The 18,849-nt window shown below is 39.9% G+C and overlaps 2 protein-coding genes across 38 annotated transcripts in view; one reads left to right on the forward strand and one right to left on the reverse strand.

The window, feature by feature from the left end:
• Positions 1–2,465, forward strand: part of magi1b (membrane associated guanylate kinase, WW and PDZ domain containing 1b) — a 134,974-nt gene extending 132,509 nt beyond the window's left edge. For all 37 annotated transcript variants that reach the window (XM_083534710.1, XM_083534715.1, XM_083534712.1 and 34 more), the window contains one exon: positions 396–2,465. In XM_083534710.1, the coding sequence (XP_083390836.1) occupies positions 396–452 (57 nt within the window). In that variant the 3' untranslated portion in view covers positions 453–2,465. The remainder of the gene's footprint in view (positions 1–395) is intronic.
• Positions 2,466–8,157: 5,692 nt separating this feature from the next.
• Positions 8,158–11,004, reverse strand: rhol (rhodopsin, like). Its single transcript, XM_083534806.1, has one exon. The coding sequence runs from the start codon at positions 9,711–9,713 to the stop codon at positions 8,724–8,726; it is 990 nt and encodes a 329-aa protein (XP_083390932.1). The 5' UTR covers positions 9,714–11,004; the 3' UTR covers positions 8,158–8,723.
• Between the last annotated feature and the right edge of the window lie 7,845 nt (positions 11,005–18,849).

Below are 18,849 nucleotides of genomic sequence, written 5' to 3' on the forward strand. Positions count from 1 at the left end.
ATTGTCTCCTCCCCAAAATTAGTTTTAGGGCCAAGCCATTACCTCCTGCTAAATTGATTCATATGGTTTTGCTAGCATGATTGATGATGACTTTGTCATACTACTAGATATGTTTCTGCTATTTTTTCTCCCCTCCTGTGTTAATGGCTGTAGAGCTGAGGTGTCAGGAACTCAAAAACACATAATTCAGCTTGTCAGGAGCTTGGGAAATTAGATGCTGTGTTTAGTAGAGTGTGCTAAAACTGGAAAACATTATTAAATTGTACAGTGCTGAAGTCCTAAAAGAGTTTGAATGAATCATTTGCATTAAAACCAAAGTAAACCTGGGCAAAGTTGGCTGGGCTATTTCTAAAATTTTTTGCTCTATTTTACACAATTCCTTGTGTATGTTCCAGACGGCAACGACGACAACAACGGCCCCGTCGTCGGGGCTCAAACTGTTTCGGAAGTGAACCCAGCGCCTCCTAACAGACTGCATCACCCGCCATTGGAATCCAGCTCTCCACAAGACCTTCATAAAACATCCAGGAACGAGGACAGGAGGAAAGGCGAGTCAGGTCAGCGCAAGCACGGCCATCGCTCTAATCATCACCATAGCAACCACAGACACCGTTCCCCGGACAAAAGAGGCAGGAACACACATCATAGTAAGAAAAGAAGCAGCAGTGGTAATAACCGGAGAAGAGATGACAAGAGGTACAGCAAGGATGATTCATCCAGCCATCAGCACCACCGGAGGCACCATTCGCCGGAGAGGAGGCGGCGGACGAGGAGCGCCGACAACACTTTGGACAGCTGGCACGAACGTCGGCACGGCCGATCCCCGAATAGACGCCACCATCCTCACTCCTCTCCACAAAGGCACCGTTCCCCACATCGATCAGGGCACAGGCACAGGTCCCCTCACCGCCGCAAATCGCCGTATCGTTCCCCACATCGCTCCAAATACCAGTCCCCTCGTCGCCAATCCAACCCTTCTGACGGACCACGCAACGGCAAACCGCAGCGGGATGAGGATGAGGGCCTGAAGGATCCTTCATCTCCTGTGTCTTCTTTCAACTTGGACAGTGTCCTGGATGAGTTGCCTGCAACGGATCGGCCAAACCGTGAGAGCCCTTTGCCACGGACGACGTACGATGGTTTAGAGCGTGGCAATGATCTGTCTTTCCCTGGCAAATCCTACAGTCACCTCAACAGTACTAGCACCCTTCCCCGACAGTTTGTTAACAGCAACAATGGTAATAGCCTCCCCCAGTTCTACGATCATTCGAACCGTGATGACGTCCTCCCCAGGCAGTCGTACGACCGCTTGAACCAGGACGATACCCTACGTCGACTGCCGTACGGCCGCGCGAACCGAAATGAACGTCTCCGCCAAGAGCCCTACAACGGTTTGTCCCAAAGCAATCCTTTTCCCAGAGAAACGATCGACCGATTTTCGACCATGGAGCGGACATACAATGGGGACAGCTTGCCCCGGAGAACTTACCAGGACCAGAGCCTTCCCAGCATCCGAACCCCGGATTCCGGTGCAGCTTTCCAGAAGTACAGTTCGCTGTTAAGGGGTCGCTCTCCAGAGAGAAAGAGCCGATTATCCCAGTCGGATACTCCAGAAATGACCTCCTACCGAGCCAGGAGCCTTGACCCAGACATGCTACCTGCAAGAGGTTCTCGAAACATGGTTGACACCGACGAGGAAGACAACGCAAGCAGTGTAAGAAATTACTACAGCAAACTCAAGTCCAATTACGGCAAAGTCAACAATCCACTCCCCGAGCCCAAGAAGACGGCCTACAAAGAGAGCTCCAAAGATCTCAGCATCTGACAGACTGGCGCGGAACAGCAAACGCCCTCGCGCCGTCTGAGGACCTTGTATACTATGCTATGAATTTGACATTCCTATGTTTTCCTAGACAGATTACTTGACAACTTGTAACAAACAGCGGAAGAATGGTTTTTTTTTTTTTTGCTGTACTTTCCAGGAATTGTTGGTGTTTTTTTTTTTATTTTTTATTATTATTTCTTTTCCTACAGTTTCACAAACAGTTCTACATCTATCAGAGATTGACGACTATGTATAAAGAAAACGATTATGTGCCTAATAGTACCATTCTTGATGGTTTTTATTTTATAAAGGGCAGTTTTTTGAACTACTGTCTGATTAAAGTATTTTTCGGTTTAAGAGACCACATCCATGCACCGAGCATCTCTCCTCACTGGGTGCTCACATGTATGCTGTGCATGTCTTTACACGTTCAGTGTCTTTTTCTTCTTTATTTTGTTCTTTCTCTCCCTCGGTGCCAATGATTTTTACACATTTGACCAGAGTATAGCACAAGTCTGCATTCGTTTGTATATTTTTGACAGTTTGCAGTACGTGTACATTCAGATGTGATTGTTTTACGAGAATGAAGGGAACATGAAGTTAAAATATGATAATGTAAGAATAAAATATATACACAATCTTCACTTTTGTCTTAATTGTATCACCAAAGATTACCGTTTGTATAGCACAGGGCAGCACAGGTTGAAAGTTACGGGTTAATACAGGTTAAAAGAAACCTTCTTTTCAACTACCCAAAAAATAATTGTGTAAGTTCACGTGTGTTGTGGTGAGTTCGAGTCTGGAGTTTCTTTATCATTTATTCCTCTGTAAATGTTCTGCTTGCTGTTGAACTGATGCTGAACTGTATGTTGATGATCAGTAGATACACCAAGCGCCGATCAAAACAAGTTCTAAACAGATTGTGCGCTTGACCCTGATTTGTGTTTGACCAGTTTTTATCCTTATAAATTAAAAGGAACAACTGATTTTGCAAAAAGAAGTTGAGTAAAAAGTCAAATATTTGACATCTAAGTGGAGTAAAGTAAAAGTCTTCCCAAATGGAAATACTTCAGTAAAGTACAGATACGCAAACAATCTACCTCAGTACAAATTACATTTCCTTCCTTACTGTCCACTGCTGATAGTTTTGAAGAAAATCATTCAAATGTCCTTTTTTGTATTGTTTTACCCGAATATTTATACAACACATCAATTATTGTACTCCGATTTAACCTGCCACTGGTGACACACAACCATCAATTCTTCCCTCTAAAAAAACTAGTTCCATCTATAAAAGCTTGAATTGGAAATATTTACTCTAAAGCTCACAAAAAGTGTTTTGCATTGTCCCGAAACCAGTCACAACTTCCCAGACTTCTACTATAACAAAAACCGATGTGAGAAAATAGATGTTTTTTTTTTTTCTTCTTCTAGATGAAAGTGTTTTTTTTGTATAAATTACAAAACCATTAACAACCATATTCTCTGCTCTGCTCATTTCTGTATCTCCACAACCTTTTTCTAATTGAGTAATGATACAAAATTGACATTGCGTATAAACCCGATGAAAGTATAATTCACTCGCTTTAGCAGGAAAAAGTTAGAGCTAAATCATATCTGAATCTCATTACTTATTCAGGACTCATTTTTTTCTGATTCACTTCATTCCTAGACCTGTGATGACGTTTGGTGTATCTGAGCTGGCGTATTTCCTGCCAATTCAGGCCAGACACCTTGACATAACTTTGACTGTGAATTACTATCACAGGACTGCCAAGGTGACACACAGCTCAGGAACCACTTAAGTGGATGATCTATGCTGCATAAAATGCTTTTCACAAGACTTATTTTAAAAATGCGTGAGCAAAGTGAAGGCTTTTAGGCTTTTCCTCTTCTCCTCTTCTCCGTCAGAGCTAGACAAAATTATTTAGTCGGTCACACATACTTGGTTTGTGGTCTATAAAATCCTCAAGTGGAAGCCGTTATATCTCGTATTAATAAACTCAAACAATTAGACATTAATTAGACCCAAACAATAGATGAATTAAGCATAATATGAGCAAAATTTTAATCTCAGTTGTGCTAAAATGGTCAATGAGTTCATTACAAATGTATTTTCATATTCAGTGAGTGCTAAAGAAAATATTGCATTACAGCATGCGTTTTTAAACATGTGGCATCGCAATGCACATTCATGCCTTCTTTTAACCTGCAGGTAAAAATAGTTGTAGCACTTAATTGTTGGACTATGTTTTTTTTTTTTATTATTATTATTACAGCTGAATTTATTGACATATTGAAATTCAGACTTTACAGACGATCTATGCGCTTTTAAATAGATCTAACTGTGAGTTGAAATACAGATTCCAGTGTTACACAAGTCCCAAATGAATGGTTCCGAACATTCACTGATTGGATAAACAGGAATTATGATGACTGTCCAATTCTTTCAGTGGTACTGTATAAAAGACCAAACAGAAGTTATTAAAAAAGGAATAAACAAAAAAAAGGAATGATTTCTCAGTCCTGATTATCTACAGTAGAAATGCTTTGATTACAATGAAGCTTCAACAGAAAAGTCAGCACTTGGCTTCATCCACATGCCGTCTAGGTGAGTAAATAATATCTACAGACGACACAAGGTGAGTGAAAATGACAGCTGTTACCTGATATGTTGATGCTCAGACACCAAAATGTGCTCTATTGAAAATCTACAATATGGAATTGAAACCAATTCAGCTTCATTGCAACTCTATAAAATCCAAAATTCAAATCAAATTATGAACCTAGATTTATGAATGCCTTGGTTAGTTACTTGATTGTTGTCCATTTGTGGTCACAATTAGTGATGTGTTTTATCTACTAGAGTTACTTCCTGTTTTCAATTATGCTTCCTCAAAAGCTTCTCTTCTTCTCGCTCTCTCTCTCTCTCTCTCTCTCTCTCATACCAGATATAAAGAATATACAGAAATATATAGCATAACATCATGGTTGATTTGCTTAAACATCCCTTTAGGTTGGAATCAAGAAAACAGTTTGTCATGTGACGTAAAAACCATAAGGTACCTTCTATCCTGAAGACTCTCCCATGGTGGAAAACCTACTGAATGTTATAAAGTGCTGACCTGAAGACTCCTTCCGTATTTGTTGAACAACTCTTTATCTAAATCTTTAATTTATCAATGAATGCCTGTGTACATGTATATATTTTGTGTACTAAACAATCTGCACATTGACTACTGTAAAATCTATTCAAGTTTAATTTATATAGAGAGAGAAAAGAGAAACTGTTCATTGTTTATTTTTATCAATTAACAAAATTGAAAGCAAACGAACCGAAGAGAAATTCAAGTAAAATCTAATTATGAGGCAACACTTATGAGTTACTTTGTAGTAAGTTAATGAACACTTGTGTATGTATGTGTTTTATATCTTTTATACCGAGAAATAAACAGCTCAATATTTATTCGATGAAGCCCTTGATTGATTGATTGATTGATTGATTGATTGATTGATTGATTGATTGATTGTTTGTTTGTTCACTCATTCTACAGTAACTATCTTCATTCCATATATATATATACTGTATATATAAATATTGTGTTTATTATATGATATACACTAATCCCCCTTTTATCATTGTGGTTTCATTCCAAAACCGCGATAAACGGACGCCACCCCAATGCTTTTTTTATATTGTTTAAGCTGTAAATCCTCCTCCCACACACTTCAAACACACACAGAAAACATCTGCAAGAATAAAGCGAGATGAATTTAGTGTAAATTGGTAGAAGTACAGTGCACAGTATCACATTAACAGTGAGAACATGTACAGTGTACGGTTCCGTAGTAGCCGATGTGTAGTTTCTCTGCTTGTTTATTGGTTGAAGTGTCCTATGGCGTCAACAGAGAGGCTGAGACAAATGAGTTATGTGGCATTCTGTGATAAACCGGGAGCGAGATTCGAATCGAGGATTACTGTATTATATACCCACAAAATGCAGTACACACAGGCAAGAGACATAATGCACCTTCAGTAGTGTGGACACACCCCACACACACACACACACACACACACACACACTTGGACTTATGTAACTGGGTTGAATTTAGCCTTAAAGTCATGAGGCAGTACATGAATATAATTTCGATCCTGACTGAGACCAGATATTATGAGGAAATGCTCGCATTTAACGCATCACCAGCCGGGCGCATTGCGCTACCCTGCAAACTAAACACGATTGTGGCTTTATTAGAAAATACTACACACAGATTTAACAGCACAGACCTGCTGACACTCTTCAGCCGAAGCCTTGTATTTTCATAGAGCTTTTTTCCTCTAGTTTTGTTCTTTAGCTAATAACAAAAGCTATGCTGAACACATGCTAAAGCTTTATTGCGTTCTTTTTCAAAGGTCATTTTGTAATGCAGCTTGTATCTCAATTGAATGAAGTCTTTGGCACAGGAGAAAAACATTTTTTTTAATACATTTGTGGAAGCTAAACAGGGAGGCATCAGGGTTGCCATGGCAACCCCATCATCATCTGTTCGTTTCCATGACACAAAAATAAATATATAAATAAATTCCTTCGGTTTCTTCATTATTCTCAAAAGGAATGCAGCTTTTAAAAGGCACATTAATGGAAATGACGCCAACATAACGGTCAGCCACTGAAACGTCAAGGTTTGTGCACCTGTGATTAATTTCATTACCCAATGATCACGCAGTTCTTCGTGCGCCACATTAAATACAGGAGAAAATCTGTCCAATAAACAGGATGTCGTTTTTGGGTGTAGTGTTTTTGCCTTGTTTTTTTAAGCAGCTAAATATTTGAACGTGTCAAGCAAATGCAGAAGTTTAATATTTGTCTAGACCAGCATGTCCTGAACTTCTTACCACGTGTACATTTTTATCCATTTTTAGACACAATAAGGGATTGGGTTTATCCAAGTTACTTCCTATTTTCAATAATGTTTCAGATCTGTGCCTTGCAACAATCCTGTCTCTGAGCTCTGCAGGCAGTTCCTCTGACCTCATGGCTTGGTTTGTGCTCTGATCTGCAGGTCAGCAGAGAATCTTCTACAGAGAGCGTGTGCCTCTTTGTAAATCATGTCTAATCAATAGACCTTTCCACAGGTCAAGAGAACTGGGAGGCAACTGCTAATTTTCAAGGGTCTGAATATTTATGTACGTGATATTTCAGTTTTTTATTTGAAAAAAATGTACAAACATTTGTAAAATTCTGTTTTCACCTTTTTTATTATGGAGAACTGAATGTAGATCAATGAAAAAAAAAAAGAAAGATTGTAGTATCAGGCTGCAAAATAATATTGGAAAAAATTTTAACTGCATACTTGTGCGTTTGTATATGTGTGTATATATATATATATCCTAATGCAGTAGTACTAACAGGGTACAGTTTCTATAGTAACTAAGTCCCTTTCTCTCTCTCTCTCTCTCTCTCTCTCTCTCTCTCTCTCTTTCTCTCTCTCTCTCTCTCTCTCTCTCTCTCTCTCTCTCTCTCTCTCTCTCTCTCTTTCTCTCTCTCTCTCTCTCTCTCTTTCTCTCTCTCTCTCTCTCTCTCTCTCTCTCTCTCTCTCTCTATATATATATATATATATGAGAGAGAGAGAGAGAGAGAGAGAGAGAGAGAGAGAAAGACTTACTATAGAAACTGTACCCTGTTAATATTAGTGCATTAGGATAAAGCTATTATTTTAATAATAGCCAGAACTACATTATGCAGTGGAATAAGCATAACTGTTTGAATGGCTGTAATTAGGCAGCAGGTATAAAGCCAGTGGTAATCATTACACAGTAATATTACTCAGTAATATGACTGTGGTTGTTGTTTTTTTAATATATATATATATATATATATATATATATATATATATATATATATATATATATATATATATATATATATATATATATATACACATACACATTTCCTTAAACAAGTAAGAAATACGATGCCACTCATGTCTCCCCACATAACAACTTTTTTTTTTTTGATCTAGCAATAAAAATAGTTCCCATAGAAGCTACAGTTCAATAAGGTGCTGTGTGCTGCCATGTGATAACTAAGTAGTACGTAAAATAATATTTTGAATGTAAGAAACTATTGGTAAAATGAGAATTTTAAGTTGTAAACCTGAAGAATGATACAAACATTTAAATGGGCTAAACCTAACATCAGCACTCTTGAAACACTGCTCTGGGAAAAAAAGAAATTCCAACACAGAGATTACGTCATATTTATGTACATATTAAGTTTATATTTAGTATATTTAGTCATATGAAGTAAATTAAAATAGAACCCAACTCTAGTCTCTAAGTCTCGCAGAGCTTCTTATTTCATTTTCATTCCTTTAATCAGAGTAATCTGATTAGCATCATCTCTTTATGCGAAATGACCTTGGGAACAGATTATGGACTTAAGAGGTTAAGCCAATATTAGCTCAAACTGACTTTTTCGAACGTCATAAACATCAACACCACACTACTACTTTAATCGACATTTCTACGTTATTTAGTTGTATAACTGCGAGATCATAGCCGAGCGGCTTTTATGTGCTAATCATCATTTTGCCGAAAAACATCAGTTCGACCTTCTGTAACGTTAAAAGCAGCAAAATGCATTCAAAGCACTGAACAAAATTGTTTTTCCGTGTCTGTCCTTTAAAATCCAGGCATCACAAACACAAAAGAACATAAAAGTCTGAAAGTGGAGTTTTAGGCAGCTGTATCAGTGTGGAAGTAAGCCGGACTTCAAAAGAGCTGCCCGTGTGTCCACAGATCTGTAAAATCTTGGTAATCTTGCTTTGGAAATGCTCAGGGGGTGTGACAGCTAGCTCATGCAGGAGCCACTGAGCTGGATGATCCAGACGAGGCCTAGGTCTTCGAGGCTCCCATATCATCTGGAAAAGGGTTCTTTCCTAGGCATAGCGTGATGATCATGCCCCGGCGGAGCTGCTTGTCCAGGCAAACGCAAATGAGGGGACTGAACAACACAGAGCTCTTGGCAAAGAACGAGGTCAGGGTCATGGCGAAGGGACTGAAGGCACTGCCTTGGTTTGTGAAGATATGCCAGCCGATGCTAGCATATGGCAACCAGTACATAAAGAAACCCAAAGTCAATGTAACTGCCAAGCAGTTAGCATCTCGCTCAATTTTATCGAGCTCCTCGTTGTTAAAAACACACAGCAGTCGGCTGAAGCACAAGATGATGACGGTGAGCGGGATGACGAGGTGCACGGCGAACATGTAGTTGATGTAAGACTCGTTAAAGATATCAGGCTTCAAGGTGTAGAAATCGACTCCACACGAGCACTGCAAACCCTCGGGAATGTACCGTGACCACTCGAAGAGAGGAGGTAACGAACAGCTGAAAGCCATCAGCCAACTAAAGGCGATGCCCTTAACGACGAACCTCCGGCGGAACCGAATGTCCATGCTGGGTTGCGAGGACACCATGGCCCTCTCCACGGCCAGGACTACCAAGGACCACACCGAAATCTGTGCAGCGTGGACCGTGAAGAAGCCTTCGAAGTTGCATCCCACCATTCCGTGGACGAAATAGCCGTGCATGGCTGCGTGCATCGCGAACGGAAAGCTGACCACGATTACAAGGAGGTCGGCCATTGCCATGTTTACCAGGATGTAGTAGATTGGCGTGCGCAGATTCTTGTGCTGCACTGTGATGCAGAGCGTGAAGAGGTTGACAGGAATGCCGATTAGAATAAGGAAGAACATATAAATGGTGATCAAGGAGAACACCCATGGCTCGGCCAGGTAGTACTGCGGGTACTCATGAGGGCTCCGCACTACACCGGTTGCGTTGGACATGGGGATGTAGAAATTGGAACCCTCTGTTGCATTCATGGCTGAGGATTAGATGCAAGTCCAGTTGTCCTCTGTAGTCTCTTCCTAGTGAGCAGGTAGACATGGCAGGCAACTGGAATGCTTAGCGTATATGACTGGTCAGCAAAATATGATTCAGACGACGTTAATGCTAATCCATTACTGAGCTTTAGCATGCTTTACAGCCTGTGGGTCACGTGGGAGATAAGAGGCTATATTTGGGATATTGTAACTGGGAATAATTGCAGTGTTTTATCAAATAGTTCACACTAATAATCAACTATTAAAAATATTTAGTTTATTGTTCAATCCAAATCATGACCATTGCTTTGTATTAGCATGTTGTCTTGCTGTTATACTTTGCCAGCTACGCTCCTGAAGGTCACATTACAACGTCTTCATTTCTTCCTTGACAAGTTGGTCCGGTGTTTGGAAGCTGTTCCACTGCCTAATATCTTAACCACACAATTTCTTTTTAGGTGAGTGTGTGATTAAAACATACACTTTACTTGATGCTAGCCTTGGATGCTAGGTTCCTCTTGCTAGCACACTACATTGTCCTTAGAAATCTTGTACATTTCTTTCAATTTTTAAGCGGAATATTTTTCAGCTGCAATTAGTTATAGCAAGTTTCATGTGCATCCCATATTAATCTTCTGCTATTACAAATTTCATTCAACAGTTGAGGGTAAAGGGCTAAGCCATGTTGGCTTGGTGGTGCTGGGATTTGACCTTATGACCGTCCGATCCGAGGTTTTGTTGTCTCAAGACTGGACTAATGCAACTTATTCCAGGCAGATCTGCTTCCAAAGGACCTTTGCAGCTGATCCAGAATGCAATCACCTGTCACACTTTTTAACCTTCCAACATGTTCTCACACCAGCACACTTCCTGTAGCTGCTGCGTCAGATTTAATACAGCGATGCGCCCTTCTACCTCACAGCTTTGAACTCACCCTGCACTGAGCCATGCTCCTTATCTTCCTTTAGCACTGGTCCCACAATCTCTCTGGGTAAAAGAAAGACATGCTTCAGGACTCTTTACTGGCACTTTTGTGCTAAAACAAACTTCCATCTAAACACCTGCCTGTTTCAGCACCACATAAATGAGCACTTCTCGTATATACGAGATATGATACGGTGCTATCTGGTGCTATTCTGACCACGTGTGTTACCACCTCTGCGATTTCATCATGGACAGCAAGTTAGAACAAAAAGCAAACGTGAAATTTGGTCACAAATCTGCCAGAGGCGTTCGTTTTTGATGTCGCCTTTTGTATCAGCCCCCTGTAATCTGACCCCAGATTGTATATGCGAAGAAAGAATTTCAATGTGCTGTAATGCACATATGACAAGCATCTTTCCTCTTTCCTGTAACGACCTTTGACTGTAACCTGCAGGACAACATTCTCTATTCTCTATTATGAGCATCTTCTCGCTGAAGAAACCTTGTGGTGTGCTCACATCAAATAGATTCCCTCGCTGCAATAAAACAAACTAAAATAAATAAAAGAAAACAAATCAATTGTATGTTTTGTCTCTTTCTTTTTCACACACCAGTATATAAAAAAAACAAAACACCTCCAGACTACACAAAGCGAGGGAAACTTAAACAGTTAGGTATGTATGCACAATTATGAAACAGTGTGCTGATAAATATAGGTTCTCTTCTAGCTATTGATCAGAAGATTAAAAAAGCAGCAGCAGTCACACACACTGCCTGGGTTGAGGAATTTATGGGGAATAAAAAAATTAATAAAAAAAAAACAGCTGAGAAGAGCTCCCTCTGGTGTTGCCACACTGCATTACAGGCCCCATATAAAGCGACAAATTCTCTCTGTTTTAGCAATATGGTAGCAAAGCAAACTATTTTAAATTTAAGCAATAAAACACACCAGAAAGTTGAAGTACACAAATGTCCTGGATTACGTTAATAAGTAGCATTATATTTTCCCTTTTCTTGAACTGGGAGATCCAAACCTCTTCTACGATGACAATGCCCCCTGTGCACAAAGCCATGCTTAAGATATGCTTTGGAGTGGAGGAGCTCCAACCCTATTGAACACCTTTGGGATAAATGTGAAGGCTGATAGCACCCCAGGCCTCCTCACCTCACCTACATCAATATCTGACTTAGACAATAATAAGCACTTTTTTTTCTTAGCTCCATTAGACCCTCTTCCTTGGAGAGATACTTAGAGAAAAGTGCATAAATCATACTGAGTTCTATTTGATAAAAAAAATAAATGGTAATCTTGAGGTGAAAGCCAAGGACCAACTTGTGAAGATTCTCTCTAGTGGTAGATATCGAGCTGCAAATTTCATATTATAAATTATAATTACATGCTGATTGCTGTAAGATCTTTTTTGACCATTTTTACTAAAAAAAAATAAAATTTGCTCCTTCTCTTTGGGCTGAGGTAAGTTTGTGTGGTAATTTAGTGCTTGGATGAACTTTTGACGTGATCCAGGGGCTCTCAAAAAGAAATATTTTTCCATGTTTGATTGTACTTCAGTAGCTACACAGGGGCCTTCATGTCTTGCAGCGATGTATTTGTTTATCTCACTGCTCTCGCTCTAGACTGACTACGCTAAGCTTCTCAAGCACAGGTACAAACTCCTGAAACCGCCTCCTTATCGCCGACAGCTCTATTCAAAAAGCGCTAATAAAAATTCAGCAAAGTTGTTCTTCATCTTCATCGCAGTGAAATACAGTGTTTGTGTGTGTTTTATGTGTTTGGATTGAGGAATGGTTGTGATAAGAGATAGCAAAGAGTGGCAGCTGAAGTGAGAAGACACCAGAAGACACCGAGTGTTTAATGTTTTGAATTGGTTTCATGAGCATGGGTTGGGTTTAGTTAGTTGGTATGTGTTCATGTGCGTCTCAGGAAAGGCCAAATCTAAATTTCGCATCCAATAAACAGTTTTACATTCGGAGTCAATCAATGAAATCAAATAAAAATATTATAGCTCTAGAGCTCTTTTAGCTCAACAGGTATTTCAACACAAACATTTCTACTGGAAAGACTTGAATAATTAATCATTTTGAATTCGAATACCTTTTTTTAACAAACTTTATCATTGACCTATTTTCTGAATTACACAAATGACACTTTATGGACAGAAGCCCTAAAACATATATCATTAGGAAACCTAGTTTGAGCTCGTTTCAAGCTCGAAATCGTATCAAAAATGTATTTCTAGAAAGAAACAACTCGAGCAATCTATACAGTAACACGATGTGACGTTCGAAAGGAGGAAATAAGTTTACAAACCAGAAACTTGGTGAAAGCAGGACCAAAGACGGCATTCTGGATGATTTTTTTCCCCCTGGCATTTAAATATCCAATTAAACACTTAAAATAAGTCAATAGAAAAATAAATATGAAGGACTTATTTTTCTTGGGTCAATTAAAGCTTCTGTCTCAGAATAGAAAATCTTCCTAAATATTTGTTTCCACTACAGTGAGATCATATTAGAAGGGTTCAGGTGTACACAAACTCTTGTTTTTATAGTGTATAAATGTTCATAAAATAAACAAAAATGTCATTATTCAACTGAAAGACCGAATAAATCTTTCCATTTATTAAAACTCCCAAGTGATTTATCTGAAGCTCTAGAAAAAATTTCTCAGAATGAAATCAGATTTTTTAAAAAGGACCTTTCCTGAACTTGGAGATGAGAATGTGATCAAAACCAAGACCAGTTATACATTTCAACAATTTATTGGTGCAGGTTTTTTTTTCCTCTTCACTTCCACAAATGTTAGACTTTCACAGAAAAGAGAGTTTGCCAGTGATGGCAAGAGAACAGCGATTCACACACATCTGCCTCCATCATGCCCTGAGCTACACACAGACTCTGACATGTGGTGGAAAAAAACAAAATACATCCAGCCAAATCATTTGGAGCAAACATTCTTGAGCAGTGCGCCATTGCATCATCCAGCGCTGTCACATTCTGACTAGACTGCACTCAGCTTTGTTTTCACCCAGGACCAAACATTTCTCTGTTCAAAATCTTTCTTTATGAAAGTTCAGATTTGTTGGTTATGGAACTGTTTGGCCTGAACAGTCAGCGTGAGCCGTCACTTTACATGGAGACAGAATGACTTCTGTTTTGGATGTTTGGGAGAAGTGTAGCTCTGATCCAGCATTCGTTAATCTTTCATTCAAATTGCGTGAATTCAAGTATGTAAGTATATAGCAAAACTTTTCTTTCGGCTTCTCCCATTAGGGGTCGCCACAGCGTATCATCCGCATGTTTGATTTGGCACATGTTTTTACGCTGGATGCCCTTCCTAACGCAACCCTCCCCATTTATCCGGGCTTGGGACCGGCACTAAGAGTGGCTGCGGTTGGTTCCCTGACTGGGAACGGTAAGAGCGCTGCATCCTAACCACTAGACCACCAGGGACCCTTAAGCATATTGCAGAAAAACTGATAAATTGCGATAAGACACAAGTTTTTCATTTAGCCACCAGGCCATTAGTCAAGTCAGGTACTGATGTAGGGGAGGTGAGAAGGTCTGGGGTGCAGCCAGCTTTCCAATTCATCCCAAAGGTGTTCAATAGGGTTGAGGTAAGAGCTCTATAAAGGGAGATCTTCCACTCCAACCCATGTAAAGCAGATCTTCATGGAGCTGACTTTGTGCACAGGAGCATCGTGATGCTGGAACAGGTTTTGGAGCTCCTGGTTCAAATAAATGCAAATGCACCAAATCCAAAGATGTCTGACGTCTGATACGCCTCCAACATTGTGGTAAGAGGAAGAGCTACATACGGCTGAAAAAAGTCACGGGTCATGTCTCGTTTTGACTGAAGTGCTTTAGATATCTACACTGGTTACTTAATATCCAATACCTACTGTAATATCCTGTGGTTTTGGATGCATGAATGACAGTGGTGAAATGATCAGGTTTGGGGGGAAAAAAAGAAATTCATTACCCCTTCATTCGGAACCTGAACAAGATCCTTTTTTACGTATATAAAGTCTTTTTGTTCCACAATGCCTCCGGTTCAACATGGTTATAATACAAACACTTTGCATCTGTTCCTGCTTGAAAGCTTCTGCACTCATTTTGTCAGTTTCTGATTGCCTTTAAATTGGAAACTGTCAGACGTCTGCGTTTATAAACTTTACAAGTTAATTCTCTCTCTGTGTCTGTAGGACGTCGCTGAATTCGGACCTATTATTCATTCTCCTTGCTCTAAAGTGTGTGTGATTTCTCTTTCTGGAATGCTCCTCGTCTGCACTCGGTGACGGAGCCAATTCTTATCTCGCACAATAAATCCACGAGACCGTGACAGACGACAGACTGTGTCAGTGGCTTTTACACACACACAAAAAAAACACAGACAGGATGCAATGAATGCCTCTCTTTTATGCATTCAGGAACACGGTAACGTAACCTGATAGGTGAGAGTCACCTCCTTCACCAGAAATGCTTCAATTTCACCCTCTTTCGTTTGATTCTCAACGATATTCTATAGCAGTGTGGACACTGGTACCAATTTCGGTTATCAAGTCAGTGAAAACTTTAAGAAATTGGTACCAGGGCCTGAAATGATCATCCGAGCTCTGTCCCAAAAACCAGCCATTGTTTTAAAGCAGCTTCACAGAGATAAAGTGGTAATAAAAAAATCTATAAGATTGTTCCTTAAACTTGTAAGTTTGTCCCTAATGAGCCAGTGGCGAATGTGGTGATGGAAAAACTCCCTGAGATGGCATAAGGAAGAAACCTTGAGAAGACACAAAAGGGAACCCGTCCTTATCTGGGTGGCACCGATTGTCCATTCATTACATTTCCATCATTGTTGAGGTGTTCAGTGATGGGCGCTTAAATGCAAAACTGTGGTCCTCAGCCATTTGAGCAGACTGTTGATATTAATTACAGTCCAAATCCAATTCTTGAGTTGATCAGTAAATTAATGGATCTTTAGGATGTTGAAGTTGAACCATCCACAGCTGTCTTCAATTGAGGAGAAGTAGAGGGTCGGTATGAATGGGGCAGATCCGAAGAGAAGAAAGGTACAGGAACACTGGTCAGTGGTATCAGAATGAGAGGTAAGTACACTTCAAGGCTCTTCTCTGTTCTGGCACCGAGGTGGTGGAATGAACTTCCCCTAGATGTCCGTACAGCAGAGTCCCTGATTATCTTCAAGCGACGACTGAAGACCTTCATCTTCCTGAAATACCTAAATTAGCACTTTCAATGTTTGTAGAATCCGAGTTATATTTATATTAAGTTTGTAATCTTGCGTACCAGTGTAGATTTATTCATTACTAGAGATTTAAAGCACTTTTGTACGTCGCTCTGGATAAGGGCGTCTGCTAAATGCCGCAAATGTAAATGTAAAATGTACCTCAGGAGAATTTTTAACTCAACCGAGAGGAAGAGCGAGAAAAGAGAGGTGACAAATTCCTTTCACTAAAACCAAGAAGCCAAAGCTGTTGCAACAGATTTATGCCCACGTGTACAAGGCAGCCATGAAGACATGGTTTGGCAAGATCAGAGCGAAAGAACTCAAAAGGAACCCTGAACTTAACTCCACCAAAGACCTTCGGGATGAGCCGGAACGCCGACTGAACCCCAGGTTTTCCTCTATTGCAAAATCAACACATTCAGCGTTAAGGGTTAAAATCTACACACTTGGACTTCCATATGGCATCTATAGGTTTTTCGAAGAAGAATACAAAGCTGAAGCAGAAGATGAAAAAGCTGCACAACATGATCATAAGGAAGAAGATAACAAATATAAACACGCACATTTCAAATCTGCTAAAAACTGATGAATATTGAACTCCGAATAAAGTTTAAGGAGTAGAAGATGAAGAAGAAATCAAGTCTAGTAAACATAATATACTGAATATACATTGCATGGACCCCCTATTTAGAATAACAAATACTGACACAATTCCTTGGAATTCATTTTTGGCATTTTGAGGCAACACATGAAGCATTTCCTATTTCTTCGTGCATTTGGCTCGGCTGCGTGTCCCAACTCTTGGCCCTTCCCTGCTAATCCTTCTCATGTGCATGGACTTCCTTCCACTAATTCAACCCCTGAGCCACGTTCTCCTCGACCGTAGCGTGTCGTCCTTGATTTAGGACTCTTACAGTAAGGCAGTGATGAGGTGTGGCTCATATCCTCCTGGGCTGTGAGCATGCAGGGGTGTGGAAAGACGACATGAATGGAAGGTGCGGTGGTTGTACTGGATGTTCATTTGTTGTACAAATCCCTAGTGAGCAGGATTGAGATGTGGGGAAAGTGCTCACAGGATGTCCGGGTCAGCGCGAGGGGAAGTGACGAGGCTGCCGGATTATGACGCAGCGCCTAGTAGAGAGAACGAGTGACAAAAGGAGGAAGGGAGAGGGAGAGTAGTGCGAGTAGTATGAGCAGTGAGAGTGCCAGAACGCTCGGGCTCTGTGGGAAAAGCCAGGCTGAGCATGCTCAGTTGGGTTTTTTGGGACAAAGGCCAGTTGCGTCACCTCTTGGGACGAATCTCGATCGCCTGCTGCGAGGACAAAACGATGAAGTTCACACGACCATGGACAAACGCAGTCTCCTGTACTACCCGATGTGGTCTCACGGGTACGAGGTCAAATCAGTGACCTGCTATTTTCACTGGAATATGTTGAACTTATTATTATTCTGGGAAATGCCATGGTTTTAGTATCTGTTCCTATGGGTTTTGTAATTAATGAGTCAATTATTATGTCTGCTTATGACTAAACAATAAAAAGTAGCTTAATAATGAAAAATTTCTTTGCTTTTTTTGGTTTTATCCCAAAAATGCATTCTTGACTTTCAATCCTCTATTATCTATTTAATCCCCAATATCACTGGAGAAAAGTAGCAACAATCCATTTCGATGGCATGATTGTAAAAACTTTTTGCCCATGAACTCATTTTTAACACGCAATTGACGTTCTTACGTTATTTCCCATAAGTGTGTTTAAGCGCTGAGCTCCTTCCCTGTATTCCCTCACACACAAAACTAAGAACAGCATTCCCAGACTGACGTTACACTGCGCTACAGTGTGTGTAAACCCTCAGTATGCGTAAGAGCCTGTGTGTGTGTGTGTGTGTGTGTGTGTGTGTGTGTGCTCTTGTGCGTACGATGTCCTGGTTGGCCATCTGCTCGATGACGTTACCCAGTTTGTGTTCTCTGAGAGCCAGTGAGTTTAGTGACGTGTGCAGTCTCTGAGAGAGTGAGAGATGTTTAGATGACGGGGGAGACGTTCCAAACAGAACCTGTTTCACACAAGACGTTTTCATGCCTCTCAATGCTGTAAATCTCACTTTTAAGAAGTGCAGGACGAGGACGTTGTGGCTAAACTCAATCCTCTGCAGTCGTTCAGATGGCTGTGTAAACATTTAGCCGATCATAATAGACATTCTGCATATTTGTAAGGAGTCTCCAGTGTCAGGGCTCTGGTGTCCCCTGCGGCCCTTCAGTGTCTGTTATTTCCCCCAAATCCAACACACAAACCCTTAAACTCTCAGCAGTAATTCTGCAATATATGTGAACCCTTCAGGCCTGTATGTAAATCATGCAATATATTTTGCATTACTTCTGACTTGCACATTGTTATACATTGTGTATAAAGTCTTTCTTTCTTTCTTTCTTTCTTTCTTTCTTTCTTTCTTTCTTTCTTTCTTTCTTTCTTTCTTTCTTTCTTTCTTTCTTTCTACCTAGAAGCTGTCACTGTGTATATGAGATTATGAAATTATTTAAACAATTTATCTAAATTATGTAAATTATCTCCATTTATATTGTATATAAATAATTTTCTTTTTGTCTTTATGGAAGATTTTTACATTTTCTGCATGTACAAAGTGTATAAAGCTTTCTTTCTTTCTTTCTTTCTTTCTTTCTTTCTTGCTTTCTTGCTTTGGTTGTACCTTCAAGCTGTTACTATGTGTATGAGATTATGAAATTTGTATGTAAATTATATAAAATATATAAATTTCCTGCATGTACATTGAGTAAAATTCTTTCTTTCTTTCTTTCTTTCTTTCTTTCTTTCTTTCTTTCTTTCTTTCTTTCTTTCTTTCTTTCTTTCGTTGTACCTTCAACCTGTTACTGTGTGTATGAGATTATGAAATTTGTATGTATATTATTTGCATGTACATTTTCTTTCTTTCTTTCTT

The sequence above is a fragment of the Silurus aristotelis genome (assembly GCF_946808225.1).
Source record: "Silurus aristotelis genome assembly, chromosome: 28".
NCBI lineage: Eukaryota > Metazoa > Chordata > Actinopteri > Siluriformes > Siluridae > Silurus > Silurus aristotelis.